This window comes from Saccopteryx leptura, chromosome 1 (assembly GCF_036850995.1).
Source record: "Saccopteryx leptura isolate mSacLep1 chromosome 1, mSacLep1_pri_phased_curated, whole genome shotgun sequence".
In the NCBI taxonomy this organism is placed as follows: Eukaryota; Metazoa; Chordata; class Mammalia; order Chiroptera; family Emballonuridae; genus Saccopteryx; species Saccopteryx leptura.
In genome coordinates, this window is record NC_089503.1 from 51,443,662 (window position 1) to 51,471,089 (window position 27,428).

A 27,428-nucleotide genomic window follows, 5' to 3' on the forward strand; every position below is an offset into this window, starting at 1 on the left:
TTCCTAATGAAATACTGGTCAGTTTGTTGATTTAAATTTACTTGTTCTTTATTTTAAATATTATATTTGTTCCCGTTTTGTTTTTTTACTTTAAAATAAGATATGTGCAGTGTACATAGGAATTTGTTCATAGTTTTTTTTTTATAGTCCGGCCCTCCAACGGTCTGGGGGACAGTGAACTGGCCCCCTGTGTAAAAAGTTTGGGGACCCCTGCTATAGATCAAGCTGTGATGTTTCTTCATTCTCCTTATCTGTCAAAACAATTAGCATTCCTCCAACCTTTCCTGAGAGCCTGATTGATGGATGGCCCTCAGCTCCTTTCTTCTGGAGCCTCCCCACATTCAGAGTTAGCACTCTTGCCCACAGGTTGAGTGTCTGCTGGGGAACAGCTATGGTCTGAGGGGAGGGAGAGACTGTGTCATATTGCACAGTGGGATAGGTTAGAGACTCTGGAAAAGAGAGGGTGGGAGGGGAAACCAGCATCCCGTCACTTTGTGAAGGACCGGGAGTGGCACCCACTTGGCCCACCTCGACTCACTTTCCCCATCACTTTCCTGCAGGTGTTAGAGCTGCGGCGGCCCATGGACTCACGGCTGGAGCACGTGGACTTTGAGTGCCTTTTTACTTGCCTCAGTGTGCGCCAGCTGATCCGGATCTTCGCCTCGCTGCTGCTGGAGCGCCGGGTCATTTTTGTGGCTGATAAGCTCAGGTAGGGCCTGTGAAGAAGTGGGGGGAACACATCCACTAATTCATCCGACATGTATTTATGAGCCCTAGTATGTGCCAGCCCCCGTGTGTGCATGTGTGTGTATGTGCGTGTGCGTGTGTGATGAAAATCAAATGAGAAAGTTAGCACTTCCATTTGAAGAGAGGGGGCAGTTGAGGTAGTAGCACTTGGTAGCACAAGATGGCCGGACCGAGAACCCAGTGGAGGACTTGGCCTGAGAGAAGAGGACACTTCTTTTGGAACAGCCAGAACCACAGGTGCAAATGCGAGCAGGGCCAAAGTAGGTTTATAATTGTGAGGATACGAAACACTGAGTTTATTCTTGTATTAGTAGTTCTTAATTATTGTATTATTTTTCATACGAACAACTGTAAACCTACTTTTGCCCCATCCTGTATATATAATGGAGAAGGGTAAGAAAGGAAGGAGATTTCTGGCTGATGGCTGCATTTCCGCCACTGGGGGCGGCAGGTCAACTGGGTGGGATGCTGAGTTTGAGAGCAGTGATAAATTGTGGGAAAAGGTACCATAAAGAAGGGGCCAGGGCCCTGGCCGGTTGGCTCAGCGGTAGAGCGTCGGCCTGGTGTGCGGGGGACCCGGGTTCGATTCCCAGCCAGGGCACATAGGAGAAGCGCCCATTTGGTTCTCCACGCCCCCCTCCTTCCTCTCTGTCTCTCTCTTCCCCTCCCGCAGCCAAGGCTCCATTGGAGCAAAGATGGCCCGGGCGCTGGGGATGGCTCCTTGGCCTCTGCCCCAGGCGCTAGAGTGGCTCTGGTCGCGGCAGAGCGACGCCCCGGAGGGGCAGAGCATCGCCCCCTGGTGGGCAGAGCATCGCCCCTGGTGGGCGTGCCGAGTGGATCCCGGTCGGGCACATGCAGGAGTCTGTCTGACTGTCTCTCCCCGTTTCCAGCTTAAAAAAAAAAAAAAAAAAAAGAAGGGGCCAGGGCAACTGACTAGGGTAGGGGTAGTGTGAGGAGCACTGGGCCATCCCACTGAGGGGGCCAGGCAGGGGTGTCACTTGGAAAAGGCAATTGATTACAGTGACGCAGGGCTAGGCACTTGGGCATTTGTGGAGCAGGACGAGGTGAGACATTGAGGGTGCCGGGGAGGAGAGTGGTTGCAGGAATGCTGGCTGGTGAAACTAGGAAGCGAACAAGGAGACGTCCAGCCACTGGAGGTGTCAGTGAGGCAGGGAGGCTGGTCTAGGAGGAATAAGAGAAGAGCTGGATGGGTCACCAGTCTTGGTCTGAAGCATTGGCATTTATGATTTTAGAGGAGTTCCAGCTGCCAAGATCTGGTTGTGGCCAGCAGAAGGGTGACAGAAATGTCACTGGACATAAGGAGTTTTGGGAGAGGCCATGCTCTTTTAGGCAGCTGACATTTTTTTTTTAGAGTGTCTTAGTCTATTAAGGCTGCAATAACAAAATACCATACTCTGGGTGGCTCATAAACAACAGACATTTATTTCTCAGTCCTGGAGGCTGGAAGTCCAAGATCAAGGCACCAGCATGGTCACATTCTGGTGAAGACCTGCTTCCTGGTTCATGGCCAACACCTTCTCACTGTGTCCTTCTGTGGTAGAAGGGGCCAGAGATCTCTGTGGAGTCTCTATTATAAGAACATTAATCCCATTTATGAAGGCTCCATTCTCATGACCTAAAGAGCCTGACAAAGCCCCACCTCCTGATGTCATATTTGGGGGTTAAGATTTCAACATATGAATTTGGGGGAATGCAAACATTTAGACCATAGCAAAGAGTAGGTGGAGGTAGGACAGACAGGGAGAGGATGAGATCTTAGCAATGTAGTGTTTATTTATTTGTCAAAGAATCCATCACAAGAAGCAGTGGTTTCTCTAAGGTGGTACAGTTAATTCGGGTATTTTCTAAGCTACCTCCTGTGTGCCACCATCCCATGTGTCAGGTGCTGATATGAGGGACAGAAAAGGGAAATTCTGTCTGGTTTGTCCCCCAGGGAGCCCAGGATCCCTGAGGTATTTCTGTCCCTATATATGAGGAGGTGGTGAGGGGAACAGGAGAAATGGGCTCCGAAGGCCACTGGAGCAGGAGCCCAGGCCTAGCCTCAGCCCAGGAGAAGGAAGAGGGAGCAAAAACCAAAGCTGTGACTTTTTCAGAAAATTCTCGGTTTAGAAATGAAAACTTCCACTCACTTCCCAGCACAGCCTTTGTGTCTCTGTATCCCATAGTTCTATATATTTTGTGGGCCCACTAGGTCCCTGCAAAGGGACCAAGCCGGCAGCTGGAACCGACAGGTACACGGGCCCCTACCTGCCCCGCCGCCTCTCTGCCACCCATGGTCGTTGTCCACTGGAAAAACCCCAGCTGCCCAGCTGTGAGGCACCGATCTGGCCAGACCTTGGTGCCCCTAACAGAGCCAGGACCCTGAGGTTTCTTTTGCTGAAGGTTTCATTCCCTTACCGGGGGCAGTCTCCTCTTTGCCACCCCCACCCTTAGCCCAGCTACAGTTGGGCTATGAATACAGCTATTGTTTCTTGTGGCTGCAGCTGCCTCTGAGCACATTCCAGACCTTTATGGAAGGAAAATGCCTCAGGGCCCTGATCTTGGCCTGGGGCAGCATTCAAGTTCTGCGTATCTTGGATCTGAGAAAAGATGTCCTCCTGTTCTGGGCCTGCCTCCAGCTGGAGAGGGACAGAATAGGGAGCCCAGTGATAGTCAGACTATGGTCAGGGCTCAGTAAGAACAGCCAGCTCATGTTCTGTTGCTCACCTTTTAGGTTTCCCACAAGTCCTTTGTCCCTCTGACTTGGTTTTGATATCTGTGTATGTGGGAGGTGAGAGAGAGAGAGAGAGAGAGAGAGATCGTGTGTGTGTAAGAGTGTAAAGCCAGTAGCCACGGCCACCATCACAGCCGCCTGGCCAGTGCAGGTTTGCATTTGATTCTGACAGACAGTAATGAAACAATGGAGCCAAGAACTGGTGGGCCATTAGCTTTAATTCTAGCTTGCACCCGGCAGGCAAGAAATACACACAGTGGGAAAACACTTCCTTTTCCATTCAGGGCTCCCAAAGCCACTGACTTATCCAAGTTTACTAGAATCAAATGTTTCTACCTCACCAGCCTTACTCACCTCTATTCCCCATCTCCTTTTCTCTGCACAAACTCTGCACAAACTGGCTTCTTCTTCAGCACTCCGCCATCTTGGCTGCTTCTCCTCTCTTCCACGTGGCGTTTCTCTGCTCTCCTCTCTAATGCTAATCTCAGGAACCGAGAGAGAGCAAGCTCCTGGTCTGCCCCATTTTATAGTGTAGAAATAAAAACTTTTAATCAATATACAAACAAAGAAGTCTCTGATACAAAGTCACTTATCTGAGGTATAATGGGATTCCTTATAAGAGTACACCACCCCCTATCATGCAACAGTCAAGGGTGTGGGGGAAAGCTTAGTCTTAAAACTAAGCCTTAGGCTATAAGGACCCTGACTGCTTGCAGCCTGTCTCCCACATCCAATGCAAACTATAAGTGAGCAAACATATATATCATATTTGCAAACTTATTTGACCAACAAAGAGTGAGAGCCATCAGACCTAGGGGGGTACAAAGCCTTCCACCTCCCAAGCCCCATTGGAGGAGATGGTGGAAATCAGTGTGTCCCTAGGCCCTGAGGCAGCCTTTTCCCAGATCTTTTTCAGATGGCTCTCCTTGTGGTATGGGAGCTCCTGTCCCCAGGGGAGGGGCTGTCAGGGCCAGGACACCTGTGTCTGCTACAAGGCCCAGCAGTATTTTAGATGTCCACAGGGCAGCCAAGCCAGACACTGGCTTATGAAACACTGGTGAACACCCAGAGATTTTTTCTAGAAGAGGGACTTACTTCAGTCTTGGGTTAGAGCCATGTTCTCTGACTAGTGGGGCGTTAGTTGCGAGAGTCCCTTTTGGAGCTGATCAAGTAGAGACCAGGCTTTTATGGCTAATGGGGGGGGGGGGAGGGCAATAGAGTAGAGTAGGAAACTCAAGCTTGACTGCAGGCCTCTGTCCCATTACCTGTAATAGGTCCCTCGGGGAAGGCCTTTGACTCTGCTCCTGACAGATGGACAGTTCAGGCCAGCTGTGTCTCCTGTGTTTACTAGTGCCCTCAACACACTTGGGGTGTGCACTCACTCTTGTACCTTCTGGCTGGCATGCTAGAGATTTTCCTCCAGCTCCCATTGGTCATTCGAGGCCTGGAGCCTCCGCTAGGCTGAGAGGGATGACCCCACTGAGACCAGTGGCTATATTTTTGAAGCCTGAGAGGAAAGAGGGTAAGAATGGTGCCGGCCCCCTCACTTCAGTCAGACCACTTTTTCCAATTAAGGAGAAGGAATGGCTAAAGGGCAGAGCAGTGGAAGTGCGGCTGGGCTAGGAGACAGGACGTCTGATTGTGTTGCAGATCTGCCACTTAAGACTAAACCAAGCCTGTGAAATGTGGAATTGATAAAATGACCTCTGTAGGGCCTTCCTGCCCTTACACGCTATGAATTTGTGATCATCTCTTACTCATTTTACCTTTGTATTCCCTGGCCTGAGCTGCTACTCAGCACTAGTCAGGCCTGCCTGTGCATTTGGGTGGCCCTTTGGGGGTGGGGGGTGGGGGTGTGAGTCCTTTGTGTGTTTAAGCATTGCTACATACCTTCCTGGCTGTTCCACGTAGAGTTACCAAAGAGGGCAGTACCAGTGTCCTTGGGGTCCTGACCAGTGGGACTATGGGAGCTTCGCTGGCCTGCACAGTCAGACCCAGGCCTGAACTTCATTAGCATTTATTTTTGTTGCATTGGGAAGTTTAACATAGAAGGATGTTCAGGCCCCCCCCCCCCCCCCAGGCTCTAATTCCCCTTCCTCGAAGGTGCTGGGCCTGGGTTCAGGCACTTGGTCTCTGTCTTTCAGTACCCTGTCCAGCTGCTCCCATGCGGTGGTGGCCTTGCTCTACCCCTTCTCCTGGCAGCACACCTTCATTCCTGTCCTCCCGGCCTCCATGATTGACATCGTCTGCTGTCCCACCCCCTTCCTGGTTGGCCTGCTCTCCAGCTCCCTTCCCAAACTGAAGGAGCTGCCTGTGGAGGAGGTGGGCCACCTGGGGAACCAGCTGGGGGGGGGGGGGGAGAAGGAAGGGACAGAAGGACAGAAACCCCAGGAGGGAAGGGCGGCGGGGGGGGGGGTGTGGAAGGGAGAAAGGGCTGTCCCCAGCTGGGATTATTCCTGTTATCCAACCCTGGGAATCTGGGGTCTGGAGGCCTGGGAGTGAATTGCAGGGATTCATACCCTGAATCTTATTCTCAGGCACTGATGGTGAACCTGGGATCTGACCGATTCATCCGACAGGTAAGAGTGGGGTGCCCCCAGAACGTTGCCTGCCCTGGGGTGAGTGCCTGTTTGATGCCGATTCCAGAGTGGCCAGCTCTGTCACACACTGCTCACCCTTCACAGCCTGTCGGCTGCACTCTCTGGTTTTCATATTCACAGAATAGACAAAGGTGGGGAGAAGCTAATCTGGGAAGTTTGACTCCAGCAGGATCTGCCTTTCTGCCTTCATCAGCTTCTAGAAGGCAGTCTGGGAGTACATAGAACAGGGCCTGGAAGTGTCAAGACTTGATCTCTGGGCTCTGCCACCTTTGAGCCACATGACCTCGGACAGGCCTCTGAATGTCTCAGAGCCAGAGTTCTCATTTTTAAACTAGGCATGGTGGTAACTCCTGCCTTGAAATGTTCCAGGGGGACTGGTGACACATGACACATAGAATGCCATGGAATGTACAAGTTTGTAGTTACTGTTGTCGGCTTAAAAACGCCTTTGTTAGTCATGGAAATCCTGCTGGCTCTCTATAAAGAGCACAGCCCAATCCCGTACTCTCTCCTTTCTGGGAGTGTAGAGACTCTTACACAGCATTGATAGAGCTGTGACTTGGGTACGAGGTGTCAAGGTATGGACCAGAATGTAGACAGAAATGATAGCCTAACCTCATACCTGAGACACAGGCTGGGCCACAGTCTCCCCACCCTGAGCCAACAACTGCTCTTCCCACCTGGAGCTAAAGATGGAGGAGTTGGGTAGACTTCATCAGGGTGCCAGGGTAGGAACCCTTAGCTGGTCCTGTGAGAGCTACCTGCTCTATCACTTTTTATTTATGTGACCTTGGACAAGTTTCTTAACCTCTCTGCCTCAACTTATCAATTCCAAATGAGGTTGATAAATAGCATCAGGGTTATTGGGAGAATGAAATAAGTTTGTATATGTAAATTGTTCAAACGGGGCCTGGCACATAGTGAGTGTTCTGTCAGTGTGGGCTATGATTATTACCACTGTGTGCTTTCCTTCTCCTGCAGATGGATGATGAGGACACACTGTTACCTAGGAAGTTACAGGCAGCTCTGGAGCAGGCACTAGAGAGGAAGCATGAGCTGATCTCCCAGGACTCTGACAGCGACTCTGATGACGGTGAGGCAGGCTAGCTGCGGCCCCACAGCTCTGATCCCAGACACCCTCTGCTCTGGGTCTGGGCCTCACGGGGCCGGGACCTTGTGTTTCTATGCACCAGACCCTGTGGCTGATGAGGTTCCAGTTGTAGGACCTTAATCTCCCTTTAGCCTAGAATTCTCTAGCCCTACCACCAGTGGGTTCAGGGAGTTATGGCTTGACTAGTTCCAAGGGGAAAGAAATTTGTGGTATCTTATCAGAAGGAGCTCAAAAACATAACAGTAGTGGGGCCGCTTCTAGGGTGGCCCTGGCTAAAAGCTATCCTCTTCCCTCTAATCCTTCTCTACCCCAGGAAGCTTGGGAAAGAAAACCCAAAGGCACGTGACAGCTACAGCGACTCTTCTTGCTGACAGGAAACTAGTTATCGCTCCCTCTCAGGCCTTGCCTTGAGCCACTGAAGGAGATGGAGGGAACTTCCTCTTCCTGTGAAGCTAGAAAAACCACCCAGGGTGGGGGTGTGGGAAATGGGGTCCTCTGGTCTCTGATTTCCATTCTCATTCATCCAGCAAGTACATATTTTCCAGCTTCTATGTTCAGAGCAGTTTCCAGCCTCCCAGCTTGTGGGCTGGTTATAAGCCCAAGGGCACGGGAGATAGTTTCAAGAACAGATAAACCAGGGGTCAGGAACCTTTTTGGCTGAGAGAGCCATGAACACCACATATTTTAAAATGTAATTCCATGAGAGCCATACAATGACGCGTGTATATTACGCATTATCCAATAAAAATTTGGTGTTGTCCCGGAGGATAGCTGTGATTGGCTCCAGCCACCCACAACCATGAACATGAGCGGTAGGAAATGAATGGATTGTAATACATGAGAATGTTTTATATCTGTGATGGTGAACCTTTTTAGAAAAACTGTCCACTTTTGCAGTGCTGGTCAACTTGGTCCCTCCCGCCCACTAGTGGGCATTCCGGCTTTTATGGTGGGCGTAGCGGAACAACCAAACGGCACCGCGATTGGCCCACCATGAAAGCCGGAATGCCCACTAGTGGGCGGGAGGGACCAAGTTGACCAGCACTGCAAAAGTGGGCGATTTTTATAAAAAGGTTCACCATCACGGTTTTATATTTTTAACGTTATTATTTTTTTTATTAAAGATTTGTCTGCAAGCCAGATGCAGTCATCAAAAGGGCCACTTCTGGCTCGCGAGCCATAGGTACCCGACCCCTGAGATAAGTGGTTCTGGCTGGAATTTTGTTGGGAAAAGGAGACAATATCAGCTGGAGGGTGAGATTGGAGGTTGGAACCTCAAAGATTTTCTCGTCTCTTCCAGAATGTAATACCCTCAATGGGCTGGTGTCGGAGGTGTTTATCCGGTTCTTCGTGGAGACTGTTGGGCACTACTCCCTCTTCCTGACCCAGAGTGAGAAGGGAGAGAGGGCCTTTCAGCGAGAAGCCTTCCGCAAGTCTGTGGCCTCCAAAAGCATCCGTCGTTTTCTCGAGGTTTTTATGGAGTCTCAGATGTTTGCTGGCTTCATCCAAGACAGGGAGCTAAGAAAGTGTCGGGCAAAGGGTAAGGTTAGAAGAGCTTGGGATTGGACCTTCTCTCATTTTTCTGCTACCAGCGGGGTGAATCACTAGGCACTGTGACAGAAGCTCTTGTGTATTGGCTAGGGCCAGGCCTCCTAACATCCCTTTTTCTGATAGAAACTTCCAAGGGAGCTTTCTTCTCCTCCTGTCCCAGTATAGCCTGCACAAGGCTATGCACAGGCTTAAACCTTGTGGCTAGAGGGTGGGGCTCACCACCTCCAAGAGCAACATGCCATCCCTTCCTCAAACATCCTTCTTGTTCAAAAAGACTCGACTGAGCAATTTAGGGGGTTCTGAGAACCCAGGATTGGGAAAGCCCTGGAAGGGAATTGAGCAAGCTGACTGTCTGAGATTGGTGGCAGGTCATCTATCTCCAGTTATTTGTGAGCTTTGCCCACTGTAGGGCTTTTTCACTTCATCAATATCTTTCTAACATCAGGGTTATTATTCTGTCCACTAATACTATCCATTTCGCCTGACAAACCTTTCTGAAACAACCTGGTAGAGTGCTCTAAAAGGAACGAGAGAAAGTGTCTACCCAGGGGCATCTTTGAAACAAGGAATCACATCTGTGCCATAATGCAGCTCAGGAATGTGTACCGGGGAGCATGGTATCGAGGGCCTGCTTTGAGCAGTGAACACCAGTGAGGTGTTAAGAATGACAGTTCTGACGAGCCAGTCTGAATTCTGGAGATTTTCCTGTAAATTATAATCATAGATCCTTAGTTTCTCCCTTTTGGGGATCTGTGCCCCATGGTCCCCCTCCGGTAGGCCCCCTCTTCCCTTCTCCCAGTGACTGTTCTTTTCCCTGCTCTTTCCCAGGCCTCTTTGAGCAGCGAGTAGAGCAATATTTAGAGGAACTCCCAGACACTGAGCAGAGTGGAATGAATAAGTTTCTCCGAGGTTTGGGTAAGTAGCCTTGTCACTGATGAGATAGATGGTCACCAACAAGGGGGGGGGGGCTGGGGAATCTGTACCCCAAACTGCTCCAAACCAATGCCAATGGGTATTTATACTGGGGCTGTAGGCAGAACAGGAAGCAATCCCTTGGTGAAGTGAAGGTTCCCAGCCCAGGGCTCAAAGGGCATTTAGTACAGTATTGACCAAACTACAGAACCAAAAAACCCACAAAACAACACAGATCCCCACCTGATCTTCTGGGTGCACTCCTTCCTGACAGAGTAGGAGGCCCCCTCTGACCAGACAGCTTTCCTCTAGGCCATGAAGGGTCTATAAAACAAGCAGGACCAGGTGCCTAACTCTGAAAACCTTCACTCTTTTTCAGCCAGTTAGATCATAGACTGTCTCCGTAAAGGGAAATTGAGGCCAAAGATGTTAAATGCTTGCCCAAAGCTAAACAGAGATTAATGCCAGTGCCTTCATCAGAGCTCCAGAGTGTTTTCCCTACCGTGGATCAGATCTATCATAATTCCATTCCGTTCTTTCTAATCCTCTCTTTCCACTGGAGAGGTTTAGGGCTCTTAGAAGAGATGATATTGGTCCTGGATGGTTGGCTCAGCAGTAGAGTATCAACCTAGCGTATGGAAGTCCCAAGTTTGATTCCCAGCTAGGGCACATAGGAGAGGCAACCATCTGCTTCTACCACCCCGCCTTCTCTCCCTCTCTCTCTCTTTTCCCTTCCTGCAGCCATGGCTCGATTAATTCGAGCATGTTGGCCCCGGGCACTGAGGATGGTTTCATGGAGCTTCTGCCTCAGTAGCTAAAAATAGCTCATTTGTGAGCATGGCCCCAGATGGGCAGAGAGCTTCAGCCCCAGATAGGGATGCCAGATGGATCCTGGTCAGGTCACATGTGTGAGTCTTGTCTCTGTATCTCCCCTACTCTCACTTAAAAAAATTGAAAAATAGCCTGACCAGGTGGTGGCGCAGTGGAGGGTGTCGGACTAGGATGCAGAGGACCCAGGTTTGAGACCCCGAGGTCGCCAGCTTGAGCGCGGGCTCATCTGGTTTGAGCAAAGCTCACCAGCTTGGACCCAAGGTCGCTGGCTCAAGCAAGAGGTTACTCGGTCTGCTGTAGCCCCATAGTCAAGGCACATAGGAGAAAGCAATCAATGAACAACTAAGGTGCTGCAACAAAAAACTAATGATTGATGCTTCTCATCTCTCTCTGTTCCTGTCTGTCCCTTATCTATCCCTCTCTCTGACTCTCTCTGTCTCTGTTAAAAAAAAAAAAAAAAAAGAAATAAAAAAAGAAGAGATGATACTGAAATATTCTCACACTTGTCCTTTCTGGCCCACAGGCAACAAAATGAAGTTCCTCCACAAGAAGAATTAAGCCCCTTTTCCAGTAACAGAGTCCAGTGCCTTACAAAGCCTGGAGCCTGGGGAGGGGGCCCTGTTGGGACCCTGTGGGCTGCTCTGCCCCCCACAGACCCCATCCTCCAAGCCAGCCCACCTCTGCCTTCATGATATTCCAGGATACTGTTTGTAAATAATCTGCTGTAAACTTTCTTATCTGTTTTTGTAACAAGCAGAAAGAATCTGGTAAATATTTGTATATTCCCAAGGGGCCGGTGCTTTCCTGCCCTGCCTGAGCATGGATGAAGTTTTGCTGGGTGCTGGTGACTGGCCAATTATGTGCAGCTGACTGTCTCAGCCAAACCACTGATCTTCCCCTGGAGGCTCCTGACCTGCCTGCCTGAGGCCCCTGCTGCCAGTCTTGGGCCATGGAAAGCAGATGCTGTCTTGTTATCTAGAGGGGGACTATTTAAAAATAATTTTTTTTTAGAGTTTCTATTTTTTTTTAGTAGTCTCCCCTTCCTATTGCTCAGTTTTTGAAAGGCAAAGGTCAGTCAATCCATTTACAGCATACCAGGCTCTCGGGTCTGGCCCTCTCTTGTCCTCCCACCTTGGTGATGGTCAGTGAGTCACGGGAAGCCCACCCTCAGCTCTGCCAGTGCTCTCCGGCCCGGCTCCCCGTCAGTCAGTGTTGGCCATGATGCGGTACAGGGCGTCCCTCCTTCCGCCATCTACAGGTGTTCTCAATAAACAGTGTACAGTTGTTTGGGCCCAGAGCCCCATGTGTTCCTTGGCTTCATTATCTAGAACTTTCTCTCCTGGGGGATGGGCTGAGATAGACCAGTCAGGGGCAAAACACTGTTATGCAAGAAATAGATAGAGTACTTGATTAAGAGTTCAGCTTTAGATATTGGGTTCTGTGGTCTGAGTGGTATGACTAGTCTTAAAGTGAGAAAATACCTAATCACTGTTCTGGTTCAGCTTCCCTCTCAAATAGCTAACTGTTCAGACTCTATGTCAGTGTTTCCAGTGATGAAGAATTCTCATTGCCCTTTGGCTCCACTATTAGGTGAATCTTAACATTTTCCTATCCAGTATAAAACCCCTAAGACTTCACTGAGTATCCTGACTTTGGTGGAGTGAAGCCCACCTAAAGCCAACCGCGGAGAGTATATGGCTCTTCCATGTCACTCTGTGAATATTTATTTCTGTTGAAACTGCAGGACTGAATACAGAAAGTTCTGTTACCCTTCCATGGAAGAGCAAGGAGAGGAGCAGGATGAGGAATAGGCTTAGGCTTTCTACCTGCCCAAGGCCTTCTCAGAGCACAGACCATGAACATTCCCAAGATGAGGCATTAAGCTAGAACTTTGTTCATTAGTTTTGGGTTTGAACCATGCAATAAAGTTTTCCTGTCTTCCACCTTCACCTGCTTACATAGGAGACAGTCCCACCCTCAGCTCCCTTTGTTCCTTCCCTCCATCTCCATTGAGGCCTGTGCAGATGCCAACCTGTCCATGGTTTGGGGTTGCTATCTGCCTCATGAAGCCAAGTAGAGGGTTGTCTTCTCCTCTGAGAAGCCTTCTATATAGTTGGCCTTGGCATCTTCCAGGAATAGAAGGAAAGGGATTGAGACCTCATGAGTCTGGGTTTTCAGTTGAGGTAGAGAGGACAGAAGTTATAACCAGGAAGTCCAAATGGGTGTAGTAGTTAGCTCGAGAATGCGTTACTGTTAATGCAGTCTGGGCTTCATGGCATAGAAGTAGATTCCTTAATAAAAAAGTAATTATACAGTTTGCAAAAGATGCTATTTTTTTCTCCTTTTCTCTTCCTCTATTTTTTAATGTGGCTTCAGAGAATCCTTAAGACGTGATCAGATCACAAGATACTTGATGTAAATTCCTTTTGGGGGGAAAATTAGAAACTTTTATTTATGTTTAAAATCTTAAAAGACCTAAAAAAATCTTAGAAGACCTAAGATGAACTTTATGATTTCTTCCTCCTACAATGGCCACAGCTCTCATCCCAGTTCAGAAAACCAGTACTGGCCATATGGTTCATATGGCTTCACTATGGCTTCATTATGGTTCATTTAGTGACTACTATGGACAAGGCACAGAGGTCTTATGGGGATGGTAGAGGTGGGAGTGTCCAAGGGGCCTTGTTTGGGGTTGACAAAAAGTGTTCAGGGTTTTTTCCAGATTCTGCTTTCACATGATCTCTGGACTCCCTAATCAGATGGTTCTCAACCCCATCAGATCCAACACCTGCCTTTTCTATAGCAAATACCATAACTCCCCCCTTTACTATCTTGAAATGAAATTCATAGGTAACATAACCTACCTAAATACATCTTAACTGTAATATAAAAGGGGAGAAACAAAGGAAAGTTTTATTATAAAATAACATGTATTTAAATAGCTAAATGCTTGAGGCACAACTGTACTAGAAAATACAACGGAGTCATATATTTACATCTGTACACAGAATTACTGGGACTGCAATAACTACACATGCAGACAGATAAAAATGTATTAGAAACTCAGATTCTATTGTGTAGGTGTTACCAATGGCAAGAGTTTTCTGAAATGAACAACTTTTGGTAATATTCTAAAAAAACCACAGTCTGACTAAAACAGTATTTGGAATCCTGGAAAACAGAATATGAAAACTGAAACAGGCCCTGGCCGGTTGGCTCAGTGGTAGAGCGTCGGCCTGGCGTGCGGGGGACCCAGGTTCGATTCCCGGCCAGGGCACATAGGAGAAGCACCCATTTGCTTCTCCACCCCCCCCCCTCCTTCCTCTCTGTCTCTCTCTTCCCCTCCCGCAGCCAAGGCTCCATTGGAGCAAAGATGGCCCGGGCGCTGGGGATGGCTCCTTGGCCTCTGCCCCAGGCGCTAGAGTGGCTCTGGTCGCTGCAGAGCGACACCCCAGAGGGGCAGAGCATCGCCCCCTGGTGGGCAGAGCGTCGCCCCTGGTGGGCGTGCCGGGTGGATCCCGGTGGGGCGCATGCAGGAGTCTGTCTGACTGTCTCTCCCCGTTTCCAGCTTCAGAAGAAAAAAAAAAAACTGAAACAAACCCACAAAACTTATTGATTACATGTAAATTGAGTTAGGTTCTAAGGTAGATTATTTTTCTTTGTTGTTAACAATCAATCTGCCCTGGCCGCTTGGCTCAGTGGTAGAGCGTCGGCCCAGTGTATGGATGTCCCAGGTGTAATTCCTGATCAGGGCACACAGGGGAAGTGACCATCTCCTTTTCCAGCCATCCCTCTCACTTCTTCTCTCTCTCTTCCCTTTCTGCAGCCATGACCCAATTAGAGCGAGTTGGCCTTGGGCACTGAGGATGGCTCCATGGCCTCCACCTCAAATGCTGAGAGCTCAGTTGCTCAGCAATGGAGCAGGGGCTCAGATGGGCACAGCATCGCCCCCTAGTGGGCTTGCTAGGTGGATCCTAGTCAGGGTGCAGTCTCTCTCTGCCTCCCCTCCTCTTACTAAAATTAAAAATAAAAAAAGTCTATCAATCTATACATTGATGGATAGCCAGCATTCCTGGTTGCTTCCCCTCCATGATTGTTACTCTCCCCCCCCCCCCCCCCCCCACTGGTTGGTATTGCCACCTTGAAAACAAGTGTTCTTTAACAGTGCCTTCCTGACAAATCCTAGGGCAATTGCTCAGGGTAAGGCAATGTTGTCTCCTCCACCAGAAGTCGGAGTGTCTACTCTAGAGTTAAAAAGGCCCTGGGTTTTCTCTCATACTCTGGTAACTTTTAAAGCAAGACAGACTGCCCTATTATATCTTTCTAAAGGCTCTTTTCAGCAAACTGTAGTGTTGAAATGAGTCTGGGATTTCAAAAGGCAGTATTTTGAAGGAGTGCCCTTGGAAAGCATTATTACTCTGATTGTGGTTCACATTGGATAGTCTGTTAATTAGGGCCCAAGGAAAATCACTCTAATTGCAATCACAGGTCAGTTTAATTTCTGTTAAAAATAATACATTTCAGCCCTGGCTGGATAGCTCAGTTGATTAGAGCATCCTCCTGATGCGCAGAGGGTTACTGGTTCAATCCCCAGCCAGGGCACATACAGGAACAGCTCTGATGTTCCTGTCTCTCTCTCTTTCCCTTCCTCTCCTGCTTAAATTGACAAAAAAAAATTTTAATGTCTTAAAAAATTATATACATATATCACATGTGGACTTGAAACCTTCCTTGTCCTGCAAATTACTTGTTTGGGTACATAAAAAGGGTTTAAAAAAAAAACAATGTGAAAATAAAAGTAAAAATGGGCTGGAAAAGAGCCAGAAATGAAACATACACTTTACCCTATTTTCTTGCTAGGGATGGTACACAAAAGTAGTTTCTAGACTCTAGAGCCACAAAAAGTGGTGCTATGCATTTCAAAACATCTTAAATTTAAGGAGGTGGGGTGAGTGTAAATTCAAATGTCATGAAAACTCTAAATATTACTTTTCAGCGTTGGCAAGTTAATAGCAACTTTTTAGAAATTTTTTTGTCCATTTATACTGTCTTTTAATATGAATGTACTGTAACATGCATTCTCCCTCATCAGAAACCCCTTGTGCCATGTTCTTACAGAACATTTCATGTGTGTATAGCATTTATTTTTTTAACCCAAGGTACCTTGAACATAGTTGGCGCTTATTATCTGTTTGACAACTGAAACAGTTCATTGTGAGAGATTTGGAAATTCTCTTCTAGGTGTATATAGAGACCACGCCTCTTGTTAAGCGAGGCCGAGGCGGGATTCTGAGTGTGCAAGGGTGGCGTTGGCTGCGGGTCCCCCAGCGGCCCACGCCGCACTGGTACCATAATCAAATTAATATTCCGCCTCACGGAGTAAATCTTGGAGCCGCGCGACGCTGCCTGGCCCCTCCCCCAACCGGAGACGGCCGGTGCTATGACCCCGGAACCAGAACCTCGTTCCGGAAGTGGCTTCAGGGCGGTGGAGAGGCGAGCTGAGCAGTGGTGTCATGGAAGGCACCCGTCAAATCTAACAGCGCAGACAAATGTGGCCGCGGATGCCCCAAACACCGCAGGACTCTGGCTGCTCGAACCCCCGCAGCCTCCCGCCCGCAGTACGCGCCGCAGGTTTGTTTTCCCCCAAGAGCGGACTGCACTGGGCTAGTCATCAAATGACAATAATTCGAATTGAAAACTTAATCGGACATGGCTGATTTACCAAGTCCGTGGTAAATACATTTCCCATAAATCCTAAATTATAGCTGCAGTTCCGTTTGTATGAAAACAAAGCATATAGGCCAGTAATATCGATAGCAACTCCAATTTATAGAAAATTTAGCTGTCAACCTCATAGATTACTTAACAAGTACTTTATGTCGGATTTTCACTAAGTTTGACAGAATAAATCTTTATAAAAACAACCTACTATAGTTAAATCTTTTTATTTATACTTTGGTTGCTCTGCTACCGCCCAATAGGATGTCCCAAGCAGTACCATTTTCATATTTTCAGAACTACGGGAACAAAGTGTTGAAGGCTACAGAGAGCATCTGGTGCCCATAAATGGGATGCCACCATAACCCTATGCACTTAGGGACCACTAGAACGGCATCACAAGCTTATGCCCATAGGACAGGTGAATCGAATTTATCTGATGAACACCATTTCCTATGCACTGTATTCACATCTCAGCCCTGGCACTTACCACTCTAAAACCTATGGTTTGCCTTTGGTTCCTGCCACTCTGTATCCTTTATTTGGGACGTGAACGTTTTTGGCTTTTCACTCACTCAGCTTCCTTTGGCCTCACTTTAAAGAATCAGAGAATCCTCTCCAGCTGTTAGCTGCAGGTACCGGTGAACACACAAGCTAGAACAAAGGTCAATAGCCGATTGTTCCAGGCCAAGAAATGGAAGGCTGTACTAGACTTACACCTTTAACATGTCCATCTGCACCACCAGGTAGGATTGGGATTAATATCATTTCATCCTGTTGCTGGATAGTTACAATCAATTCCTGGGATAGAAGATAACCAGTAAGGGATTAGTGATCCTTCTTCCCCTAAACTAATAAGCCCTACCCATCATCTACTTTTTTAAGCAAGAGACAGATAGGGAGAGATGATAAGCATCAATTTTTCATTGCAGTACCTGTTTTTCATCGATTACTTCATTGACGGGGTGGGGGCACTTCAGCAGACCAAGTGATTCCTTGCTCAAGCCAGTGCCCTTAGGCGCTGGGTCTCAGACTCAAACCTGGGTCTTGTGTGTCTGATGGTTTATCCATCGTGCCACCACCTGGTCAGGCTGCCCATTTTCTGAATCCTACTCCCTTTTCTTGGCCCTGGCCTCCATCCTCCCACTATAGACATCTAAAACTGAAGCCTCTCTGGGCTCATCTCCCACAGGAGTTGCTTGCCCAATCTTTCCAAATTGGTTTCCTGAATGCTTGTTTGTTCTCCCCTCTGCTTGGACTACTTTCCCATTAGCTGAGTAACACCCATGGGAAGGACTTCCCTTCTCCCAGAATTTACTAAATGATTACTAAGAGGCAATAAATAAATGCTTTGCATTTTACTTAATCCCTCATTCTTAAGTAGGTGCCTTCAACTAAATTTTAAAGGTAAGATGATTGCACCAAGCCTAAGTCATGTAAATTTCAGATTCCGTCTCACTGTGTATTTTTATACCCCTAGTGTTAAGGACTTCAACATTAAATCAGGTATTGTAATTCTTGATCTACTGACCTTTCATACATAAGTCTGCAGGAAGACACTAAGGGAAAATCCATTACTTTACCTTTCTCCTTTCCATTTGCATCACTGAAGATGCAAATCCATACAATCCAGTTATTAGTTTGTCCAACTGCAGCCTTACTGACATCTCTTAACTTTTAAATCAATTAAGTTTCATCAGTGTGCTTCCTTATTTTTGATGGTTCCCAGTATCCAAAGCAGTGGCCCCCAACCTTTTTTGAGCCACGGACTGGCTTAATGTCAGAAAATATTTTCACGAACCAACCTTTAGGGTGGGATGGATAAATGTATCACGTGACTGAGACAAGTGTCAAGACTGAGTCTTAGACGGATGTAACAGAGGGAATCTGGTCATTTTAAAAAAATAAAACATCGTTCAGACTTAAATATAAATAAAACAGAAATAATGTAAGTTATTTATTCTTTCTCTGCGGACTGCTACCGGTCCGCGGCCTGGGGAGCACTGATCTAAAGCAAGGGTAGTCAAGCTTTTTATATCTACTGCCCACTTTTGTATCTGTTAGTAGTAAAATTTTCTAACCACCCCCTGGTTGCACAGTAATGGTGATTTATAAAGTAGGTAAGTAAATTTACTTTATAAAGCAGAGTTATAGCAAGGTAAAGCATATAATAATTACTTAACAAGTACTTTATGTCGGATTTTCACTAAGTTTGACAGAATAAATTTTTATAAAACAACCTACTATAGTTAAATCTTTTTATTTATACTTTGGTTGCTCTGCTACCGCCCAATAGTGTGCGGTAGGGACCAGGCTAACTACCACTGAAAAGTTTGTCATGACAGATTCATCCTATAGAAGCCCATAGTTCCCAGCCCATGTATGATCCCATATAGCACTCAAAGAAACAACTCTCCACACCAAATCCATTAGCGGATTTTCAGTAGGTTAAGTGTTATCTTATCTGTTTCTCTGTCCAGGATTCTAGATTGCAAGTTTTATTTTGGGTCAAAATTTCAGTCTTTGAAAGAACTCTGAAAACTGTAGCAAATTATTATTTACCCCTTAGATCAATGAGGTCCTGTCTGTACATAAGCATTGGTCATCAGGTTTTTGCTATGGCCCTTAGGATGTCCCAAATATCTCTATTAGGTACAATGATGACTGGGAGAAAATCTTAGCAGTTATTTTTAAGCCTCATATGCACAGGAACCCATAAATCCTGACAACTGCTTTCTATAATCCAAACCAATTTGATATGTAAAAGGTCAGGTGTGTTTAAAATTCATATTGCTGGGGACCATCTCAAGATTTTGGTTATGACTAGAAAAGTTTAGTTCAAAGTCCAAAATGAGGGAGCCAGGTGGAAAACACCTTAGTTTCAGGAATTACATCCTGAAGAACCACCTCAATCCTACCACCTTGCCCCCTCTTTAGAACATGCCTCATCAAAACTGAATCTTCCCCTTTTGGGCCCCACGCAACAGTTAAGGACACATTTTTCCACCCACCATAAATTCAGTTTACAATACAAACATGCCTTGCAACTATTTTATATTTATCTACACAACCGTCACCAGTAGGTATCATTCTCACTCTATAAATGCAAAGGCCTGTAAGTGTTGGTGTTGTCTCTTGCACACTTTCTTTTAGAGGAGTTGGCAGAGAACCCCAGGCATTCATATCTTTAACCCTTAGAATCTGTTAGGCAGGCTTTGACACACAGATAGGGAGGGAGAGGTGCCAAAGAACCTCCACTCAGACCAGAAGACAAAATCACTTAGCATTTAATGGGCTTCCCTCTGTGTAGCTTCACGCTACTAAGACACAGGCCCCACCAACACCCTTAATCTTCTCCTCAGCTCTTCTGCTGAAGAATTTGGCTTTCACAATGACAGGCTGCTTTGGGAGCTTTCCCTTCCCGAGGACTTTGTAGTAGCCCTAGAAGAGTAGAGAAAAGGGTTATAACATACCATGGCAGGTATCAACTCCCTAGCGGATATGAGGAAAGCTGCTGGACAACCCACTCCATCTAGGAAATGGGGAGGGCATGTTTCTGATCTGGGCACTACCGGGGGCACCGACTGCCCACGCCAGTGAATCAAGACCAGCAGATTCTCTCTGAGAACTCTAGCACACCAGGACAAGAGATGTCAAGATGTGACTCTAGTCTCAGGCAAAGCACACACCCCCCTTTCCTCCTCAATTACCATCTAATAAGTGAAAACGGAAAACAACATTCCCAGCAATGCTGCAGGAAGTCTTGACTATCAAAATGGCTCAAGGGATGTAAAGTAGGCTGGGAAAGGGAATGTAATACTTAATGGAAAGCCCTCTCAAGGTTTAGACTTACTTCTATACCCACAGGAGATTAAGACTGAGACAAGGACCAGAGCTCAAAATGACACACAAAACAAGGCTGGTGGGGTTTTCTTGGGGACAAGTTGGGGAGTCCTCCTCAGATGATGTAGGACGTTAAATAACAATCAAACATATTAAAATTTTATAGGGTCGGGAACATGAAGGGTCAACCGTTGTGCCCAATGTAGACCTGTGTAAAAATACCAGAGCCAGCTAAGCTAAAATATAACCAGTAGCTCAGAGGAGAAATGCAAACCTGTACAAACCAGGGCATTAACAGTAGGAATAAGATTACTGATTAGAAAAACAGTCAAAGGAAAATGAAGTAAAGGGATTACTCTTTAAATATTTTGCTGAATCACAACTCAACTTGAGTTCTATTTTGGACAGTGAATTACCTTTGAAATTCTACCAAAAAGAACTGTCTAGTAGGAAACTGGGTACAGACTTCAGGTGGGAGATCAAATAGATTAGTAGATTCCTCAGTTTTGAGGAGAGATAAGAATCCACATAAAGGCAAAGATATTCACTCACCGATCGCACCACATCAATGATAGGAGCAGCTCCAGTCTTATTTTTGGCAGCATTTACCCGTGTCTGCTCACTGACCAACGTCCACAGTTTATCAAGGTTAACAGTTGGGCAGAAGCTCTGGTTCCTCTTTAAGTGGTAATGCCTCATCCCAACTTTCCCAAAGTAACCTGGGTGACTGAAGAGAGAAGGCAGCCACTTTCATAACCTCAATCCAACTGAGAGCTATGGTTACCATCTTTACAGTCCACCTCCTCCATTGCAGTGTAAATTGTTAACTCGTGTCGACTTGTGACATGACACTCCACTCCATTTGTTGAATAAAACAAATCTTTACAAAGCCCACCAAAGACTTTCAGGAGGAAAAGAGTAGCTTTATTTTATGGAACCAGGTTAAGTCAATGAATGAGATCTTCAAATTAAAATACCATCCCCTAATTAGTGGGCATAAGTGAATCTAACAGTTGAATAGGTCAAGCTGATGCATGTCACTAACCCGGTGACTGACTATGCCATAGGGGGGCCACAGTCAGTGAATAAGGTCAGCAGTTCACTCTTCGAGGACTCTAGCACACTAAGGCAATAGTTGATACCCAAGCATGACTCTAGCCTCGGTAACAGATTTTCTCAGTTAACATCAAGTGTTAACTAGGTGAAAGCCAACAACAAGCAAAATTTTTGGTGGTAAGAGGTTTCCCATTCAAGATGTTGAGGGCCCCCCACCCCACTCCCAAAACTGTGTCAGTAAAATACAGTCCAAGAAACACTCACTATTTGTCGAAGTTGATCCTGTGATGATGCAGGCCACCAGCATTACCTCGGCCTCCCGGGTGCTTTCTGTGTTTGCCTGCGCGATTACAAAGCTACATGGATAACACAGCCTTCTTCAGCTTAATACTTACCGCAAAAGCATTCTCCCACATCTCTGCCTTTGTTTATGCTATTAGTCTACAATACTTCAGTTATTCCTTCAAGACTCCGGCTTAAACTATCTCTCTGCAGCCGTACCACTGCCTTCAACCAATACGGTGCCCCACTCCATCCTCATTCTCCCAACCCCCAAATGATGTGGTAGTCGCTATTAACTACTAGTGCAGTAAAGGATTCTAAGAAAAAATAAAAAAAATAAAAGAGGTCAGATTTAATCGGACCCGACTGGATCAAATTTACTAACCCAGTCCTAAACTATATACCTTTGACTAGCTAAGTTCCAGGTAGGAGAGCCCAAGGCCCACCGGGACGGAAAGCCGGCACTTACCGATGCGGCCGTGGCCGTGGCTCACGTGGCCCCGAAGTTTCCGGGTCTTCCTCAGTCTGGATGGCTGTGTGGGAGAAAATATTGGTGAAAAGACCAAAGCACGGTGAAGCAGAGGGAGAAACTAGCCGGATTGAGAGGCGCCCACAGGCCTGAAAACCACCGATCTGCTTTGCGGCGCATTCAGCAAAGCATGAGGTTACAGACTGGCCCGGGGCCGCGCGGCTTCTTCCGGGCGGGGTCGCTTAAAAGATCCGAATCCCTGCCGAACAGGCGGCCCCCCATCCTGCAGCCAGCCATGCGCGGCCCGGAAGGCCGGGCTAAAGTCGACGGTAGAGGGTGCAGAGCTCGCGGCCTGCGAAGGCAGAAAATGGGAACCATAGAAAAGAACTACCTACCATGGCGGCTGAAATGCAAGAGGGAGACCTCAGCGAAGTCTCGCGAGGTATAGGACGCGGCGGGGGGAGCGGGGCGGGGCGCAGCCAATACACACCGCACTTCCGGCGTCGAAAGCCGGGCTTAGAGCGCGTTTTGGGTCTGGCGCAGCTGCGTGTGGTACTGCTTCCTCTTCCTGCAAGTTGCCGCGGTCCCGGGACTGTCCTCGTGGTTATGGCGGCTTATCGCCGTTCTCCGTGCCGCTCTCTTCCTGCAGGTTGTCGCCGCCGTCCCTGGGCTGTCTTGGTGATTATGGCAGCTGAGAACCGTTTTCCCGTGCCACCTGTCGTGTGCACAGGCTCGGAGACTGAGAGTTGTCGCAGATTTTGAAACTTGGGGCGCTGTGGGCCGGGCTCTTTGCCCGGGCTCCATGGCCCAGAAACCCTCCTAGGCCTCGGTATATCTCAGCTCTAGGTCACACGCCCGAGCTTGAGCGACCCCACGTCCTTGCTCTGTTCTTAGTGGCATGCTCAGCGCCCGCAGTAGCGATTGCTTGCTAGCTAGCCGCTTCCGTGCTGCGGCCGCGGTGAGAAGAATGAGGCACTGTTTATTTGACCCGCAGCGTGCCCACCTTTGAAGTCGTTAACCTGGATGTCTCTACCACCCTAGCGGACCCACTCTCCCACACGTGAATGGGCGCTGGGTCTTTCTTTGCCTCTGTGCTATCATTTAAGACGTTCTCAGTTTGAGTCAGCTATGCTTCAGAGACCTGTATACCTGGTTGTTGTGTAGCGCCTCCGCCCTCCTTTTTTTTTATATATGAGGAAGGGAGAGAGAGAGAGAGAGAGAGAGAGGGAGATCTGTTCCTGTATGTGCCCAGACAGGGATTCAAACCGGCAACCTCTGCTTCTGGAGGATCTAACCAACCGAGCTATCGGGCCAGGGCTACTGCCCCCTTTTTATCCACAACTTGTAAATTTTCCAACCTCCACATGTACATTTAAATCTGAACTTGACACACCTGTAACAACCCGCCCCCCCTTCCCCTTGGACCAGAGAACCCTTGCTCAACCTGGATCCAATGCAGGCTTTTGTTGAAACTTCTCTGACCCATGCAGTCATAGTTGCTCACTTGTGCAACCACAAAATCTGGTACATAAATCTTTTATAATTGTTGGTAGACATCTGTCTTCCCTACTAGACCAAATCTCTTACAGGGCTCGAGGATTATTTTACCCATGCACTCCCAGTTCCTGATATGTAGTACGTGTTCAACAAATGATTACATGAATACACCTACCTTCACCTCTTTTTTTTTTTCAGTTATAATAGCATCTTAAGTCTCAACCAGTGTTCAAGATTCCATTCTCTTAGTAACTGTGTATGTTTATTTTCTGTTTTGTTTCCTTAAGCTAAAATATTTTAGCCAAAATAGTCAATTCTCCTTATCTCATTCTATTACCCTTGTTCTTAACCCGTTCCCTCAAAGAGTAGTCCATACGATCACTTCCCATTTGCTGTTTAATCCACTTCAATCTAGCTCTTAGTCCCACTATTTCAATGAAATTGCCGTTACCAACAAAAGTTATCAATTAACCAAACATCAAACGGAATAAACTCTTCCTATTACTCATACCTCCTGTTCTTTCTGTTACAATTTTTTTTTTTTTTTTTTCTGGAGAAACTCACCTTTCTCCTTTCTTTCTGGGTATTTTTCAGTCTTCTTTTCAGTTTCTTCCTTGTGCACCGTTTAGATGTTCTTGAGCCTCTTGTCCTTGCATGTCTTTTCATAGTACACAGTCTTCCTGGGTAAACTCATCTTGGGTGGCTTTAATTCACATCTCTATTGCTTAGTTCCACACTATATTTACTTAATTAATGGCTAATATTTCTTGGACATTCTACAAACTAGATAAACATATCCAAAGACTTCAATCTTCCTGGTTCACTGGTGCTTTTTTAAAAAATTGATTTTAGTGGGGTGGGGGACACATTGATCTGTTCCTGTATGCCTTCACCGGGGATTGAACCAGCAACCTCTACACTTTGGGATGATGCTCTAACCAGCTGAGCTATCCAGCCAGAGTACAGTATTGGTGCTTTCTTTGTTCTATACCTTGTTCACCACAGCAATGTCAGGGAGACATTAAAATTGTCTGCAAGCTTTTTCTCCTCTAATACACCTGCCATATCCTTGCGCCAGTGCCTTCATTAAGGCCCTCATCATAAAACTTATCTTGAGTTCCACACCCTCCTGTGATCACCCTGTCTGCATTCCAACTCTCCTCCAAACCTCCATCCACGATACCTCTGCTAGGTTAATCTTCCTAAAACCTGGCTTTCATCCTTTCACTTACTTGATCAAAAAATTTCCCTATTACCAACAGAAACCAGCCCACTTACCTTTCTAGGCTTACATCAGCTTCTCCCCTAACAAGTTTTCTACTGCAGCCAAACTTGGCACATCTCTTCTGCCTTTTTGCCTGTGCTTGTGCCATTCATCAATCTTGGAGTGCTCATCCTCTTCCTGAGCATATATCCTGAATCTTCCTCAACCTTTAAGGCCCACCTTATAATCTGCTGCTTCCCAGAACATTCCAGTCCACATTGATAATAGGCAGATACACCTTTCAGTTTACAAGATATATCTGCTGAAAAGTCAACACTACCAGCCCCACTTTACAATTGAGAAAATTGCACAGAAAGTTGAGTGACTTGCCAGAGGAGATGGAGATGCTCAGATAGAGCCTGAACCTAGCCTTTAGTCTTCTCTCTCTCTCTCCTCCTAGATCCCCTGCTTTTACCTCGGTGACCACTCCGTCTCTGACCTCACAGCATTATGGTCTTCATCATGCCTTCAATCCTTAATCATGTAGTGCCTATGATGAGCAGAAAGAGGGGCCTTGAGCATGTTGGGCAAGGTCTAAGAAGAGATCATCTTCTAATTGACATCAAAACTGGGCAACAGATGTTCAAGGGATGAGCTGAGCTAACTGGAAACTATCCTGGGATGATGCTCTGTGAATTAAGGTAAGCTGGGCAGAGCTTTAGGAATGGAAGGTGTCCTGTAACTAGGGCCTGAAGCAAGGATCAAAACATTCCTGGGGGTGGAGGTAGGGTTCTGGGTGGTGGGACACTGCTTCTGAATAGTTTTGCCAGGCTCCTTGGTTTTAGAGGAGCTACATCCTATTTGTCAGGCCACCTGGCTGCACAGGAGGCTTCCGAGTGCAGTGTTGGGATCCGTGCTCACCTGACATTCTTATTGGTTTGGTCTCCAGGATAGGGAGTGTCCTAGATGGTTGTCTGGCTCTGGTTTCCAGCCAGTTCACTCTCTTTTACAAAGCAACCATGTAGCTTCAACAGGGGCTCATGTGGGTTTGTCAGGGTGGGTCAGTTTCTCTAGGTCAAGTTCCACACTATATTTATTGCTATATATGATATATATAGCTTGCCATATTTTGTGTATGTATAAATATATATATGGCAAGATTCACACTATATATATATTACTCTGGGAGAGCAAACGAAGCTGAATTCTATGTCTGCAAAATTGAGTAGCCTCCGGATATTAGGCATTAGGTGGCCTGTTCCTCCCTGTAATAGGTATCCAGGGCATGACTCCTGAGAGGCATCTTCTGTGACATCTTTTCTGAATTAGAGCATGACATTGTGACATCTCAGGCATCTATCTGGGTTTCCCCAGAGAGTCAGGGCTCCAGAAAATACCTGTGAAATGAGCAGAAAGGAGATGACTCCAGGCAGCAGCCTGGGGAGGCAGGTAAAAGTGGTACTGACCATTTTGCTACCCCACACCTCTTTCCAAGTGGCCTTGTGAGCACACCGCCACTCTGAAGAGGGCCTGGGGTGGGGGTCCTCTCTCTTCTCTCTGGATTTCTGAGTTCATCAGCAGACCTTCAGACAGCAGCGACAGTGTGGATGGAGTCAGCCTTATTTTCTGGCTCTTCATCTTTAGATTTGGACGTGTGGAAATATTATGTTGCTTTTTTTTTTTTTTTTCCAAGCAGAGGATTACTAATTTAAGACAGAAAGAGCCAGATTTTGAAGTGAGAATTAGAGGAAAACTTTGAAATACAAATTTGTTTCAAAAGAATTAAAAAATTTTTTTTTATGTAATAGAAAAGAGTAAAACATTTAAAATATTTTGAGGAAAAAAATGTAAGAATAAATATTTCAAATCATAACACCCTACAATATTGTTTTCATGTCTGAATATTACCTTTCAGCTCTCATCTACCTAGAGACATGGCTATCTGTAAAACTACTGATTAGAGTCCCTAAGTCTCTTTGTATTCTGCTTTTCATTTAATACTGTGACATTTTTTTGTATCACTACCCAGCCTTCATGATTATTATTTTTAACAGCTAAAAGTAATTTGTGTTTAGGATGTACTGTAATTTACTAAGCCATTTTCTCATGTATTTTTCTTTGTTGTTGTTATTATGTTCTTTGCTATTAGAAACAATGATACAGTGAACGTGTGTGTATATATAGTTTTTTTCTTCTATTGAATAACTTGTCTAGGATAAATTCCCAGGAGTGAGATGCTGGATTATAGGGTATGAACATTTTTATGATTCATTTTATGTTGCTATATATTTTTTTCCAAATGGATTGTACCAATTTATGCATCAGCAGCATGTATAGTTTCCATTTTCAACTACAACAGGCTCAGGGTTTTTATTTTTTTCTTTTATCAATAGTTTTTGATAAATGGCAATATGGCATCTAGGGGAAAATCCTAGGCCCTCGGGGTTTTCTTCCAGCACAAAGTAAAAATAATTTAATTTAAGGATTAGGAATTTATAGTCTTTCCTTTCTGTGTTGAATAGATAAAAAAAAATCATTGTGCTACATGGCAAATGCATTTCTAGGAGCTAGGATGGAAAGCGTGAAGAGAGGAATTCTAGCATCTTTGAGAGTACTTTATCCCCTAGCACAACAAAGAGGAGCTTAAATATGTGTGTATTAATTTAACTTCAGATGATAAAATTAGTGGAAACAACTCAGAAACTTGGGTTTATTTCCTATCTGTGTTTTTACTAGTTGAATTATATTGAACAAATAGCATATTCTCTTTGAAACTTAGTTTTCTTGTCTGTATAATGAAAAATGACAGGGACTTATTCATTCATTTTAGTAATATTTATTGAGTGCTTGCTATGTTCAGGCACCATATATAC

General features: G+C 46.3%; 3 protein-coding genes and 2 non-coding genes across 13 annotated transcripts in view; 2 read left to right on the forward strand and 3 right to left on the reverse strand.

Annotated features, from left to right (window-relative positions):
- DENND2B (DENN domain containing 2B) overlaps positions 1-11,783 on the forward strand; it is a 179,814-nt gene extending 168,031 nt beyond the window's left edge. For all 5 annotated transcript variants that reach the window (XM_066366231.1, XM_066366233.1, XM_066366223.1 and 2 more), the window contains 7 exons: positions 561-709; positions 5,626-5,803; positions 6,019-6,060; positions 7,063-7,174; positions 8,493-8,732; positions 9,572-9,658; positions 11,010-11,783. In XM_066366231.1, the coding sequence (XP_066222328.1) occupies positions 561-709; positions 5,626-5,803; positions 6,019-6,060; positions 7,063-7,174; positions 8,493-8,732; positions 9,572-9,658; positions 11,010-11,044 (843 nt within the window). In that variant the 3' untranslated portion in view covers positions 11,045-11,783. The remainder of the gene's footprint in view (positions 1-560; positions 710-5,625; positions 5,804-6,018; positions 6,061-7,062; positions 7,175-8,492; positions 8,733-9,571; positions 9,659-11,009) is intronic.
- A 7,692-nt stretch (positions 11,784-19,475) lies between these two features.
- RPL27A (ribosomal protein L27a) lies at positions 19,476-22,310 on the reverse strand. Its single transcript, XM_066366244.1, has 5 exons — positions 22,250-22,310; positions 21,855-21,918; positions 21,368-21,443; positions 20,600-20,774; positions 19,476-19,645 (listed from the first exon to the last, which is right to left on the reverse strand). The coding sequence occupies exons 1-5, from the start codon at positions 22,250-22,252 to the stop codon at positions 19,517-19,519; spliced, it is 447 nt and encodes a 148-aa protein (XP_066222341.1). The 5' UTR covers positions 22,253-22,310; the 3' UTR covers positions 19,476-19,516.
- On the reverse strand, positions 19,753-19,881 carry LOC136389807 (small nucleolar RNA SNORA3/SNORA45 family). The gene has a single exon (XR_010748377.1). It is a non-coding gene; the product is annotated as a small nucleolar RNA SNORA3/SNORA45 family (small nucleolar RNA).
- On the reverse strand, positions 21,080-21,212 carry LOC136389809 (small nucleolar RNA SNORA3/SNORA45 family). The gene has a single exon (XR_010748379.1). It is a non-coding gene; the product is annotated as a small nucleolar RNA SNORA3/SNORA45 family (small nucleolar RNA).
- Positions 22,311-22,368: 58 nt separating the features above from the next.
- The window catches only part of TRIM66 (tripartite motif containing 66), a 76,094-nt gene continuing 71,034 nt past the window's right edge, over positions 22,369-27,428 (forward strand). For 3 of the 5 annotated variants that reach the window (XM_066366167.1, XM_066366187.1, XM_066366209.1), the window contains exons 1-2: positions 22,369-22,503; positions 25,016-25,256. Coding sequence is in view for 1 of the 5 variants with exons in the window: in XM_066366178.1 (XP_066222275.1) it covers positions 22,461-22,532 (72 nt within the window). In the remaining 4 variants the exon portion in view is untranslated. Of the gene's footprint in view, positions 22,533-25,015; positions 25,257-27,428 lie in introns of all 5 variants that reach the window. The other 2 variants (XM_066366172.1, XM_066366178.1) reach the window with 2 other exon arrangements.

Bases quoted from the DNA above. Each gene is read 5' to 3' on its own strand.
- RPL27A (XM_066366244.1), bottom strand. The intron at 21,444-21,854 runs GTAAGTGCCGGC...GTAATCGCGCAG, and splicing joins CCACGGCCACGGCCGCATCG to GCAAACACAGAAAGCACCCG. The intron at 20,775-21,367 runs GTGAGTGTTTCT...TTCTCTCTTCAG, and splicing joins AGGATCAACTTCGACAAATA to TCACCCAGGTTACTTTGGGA.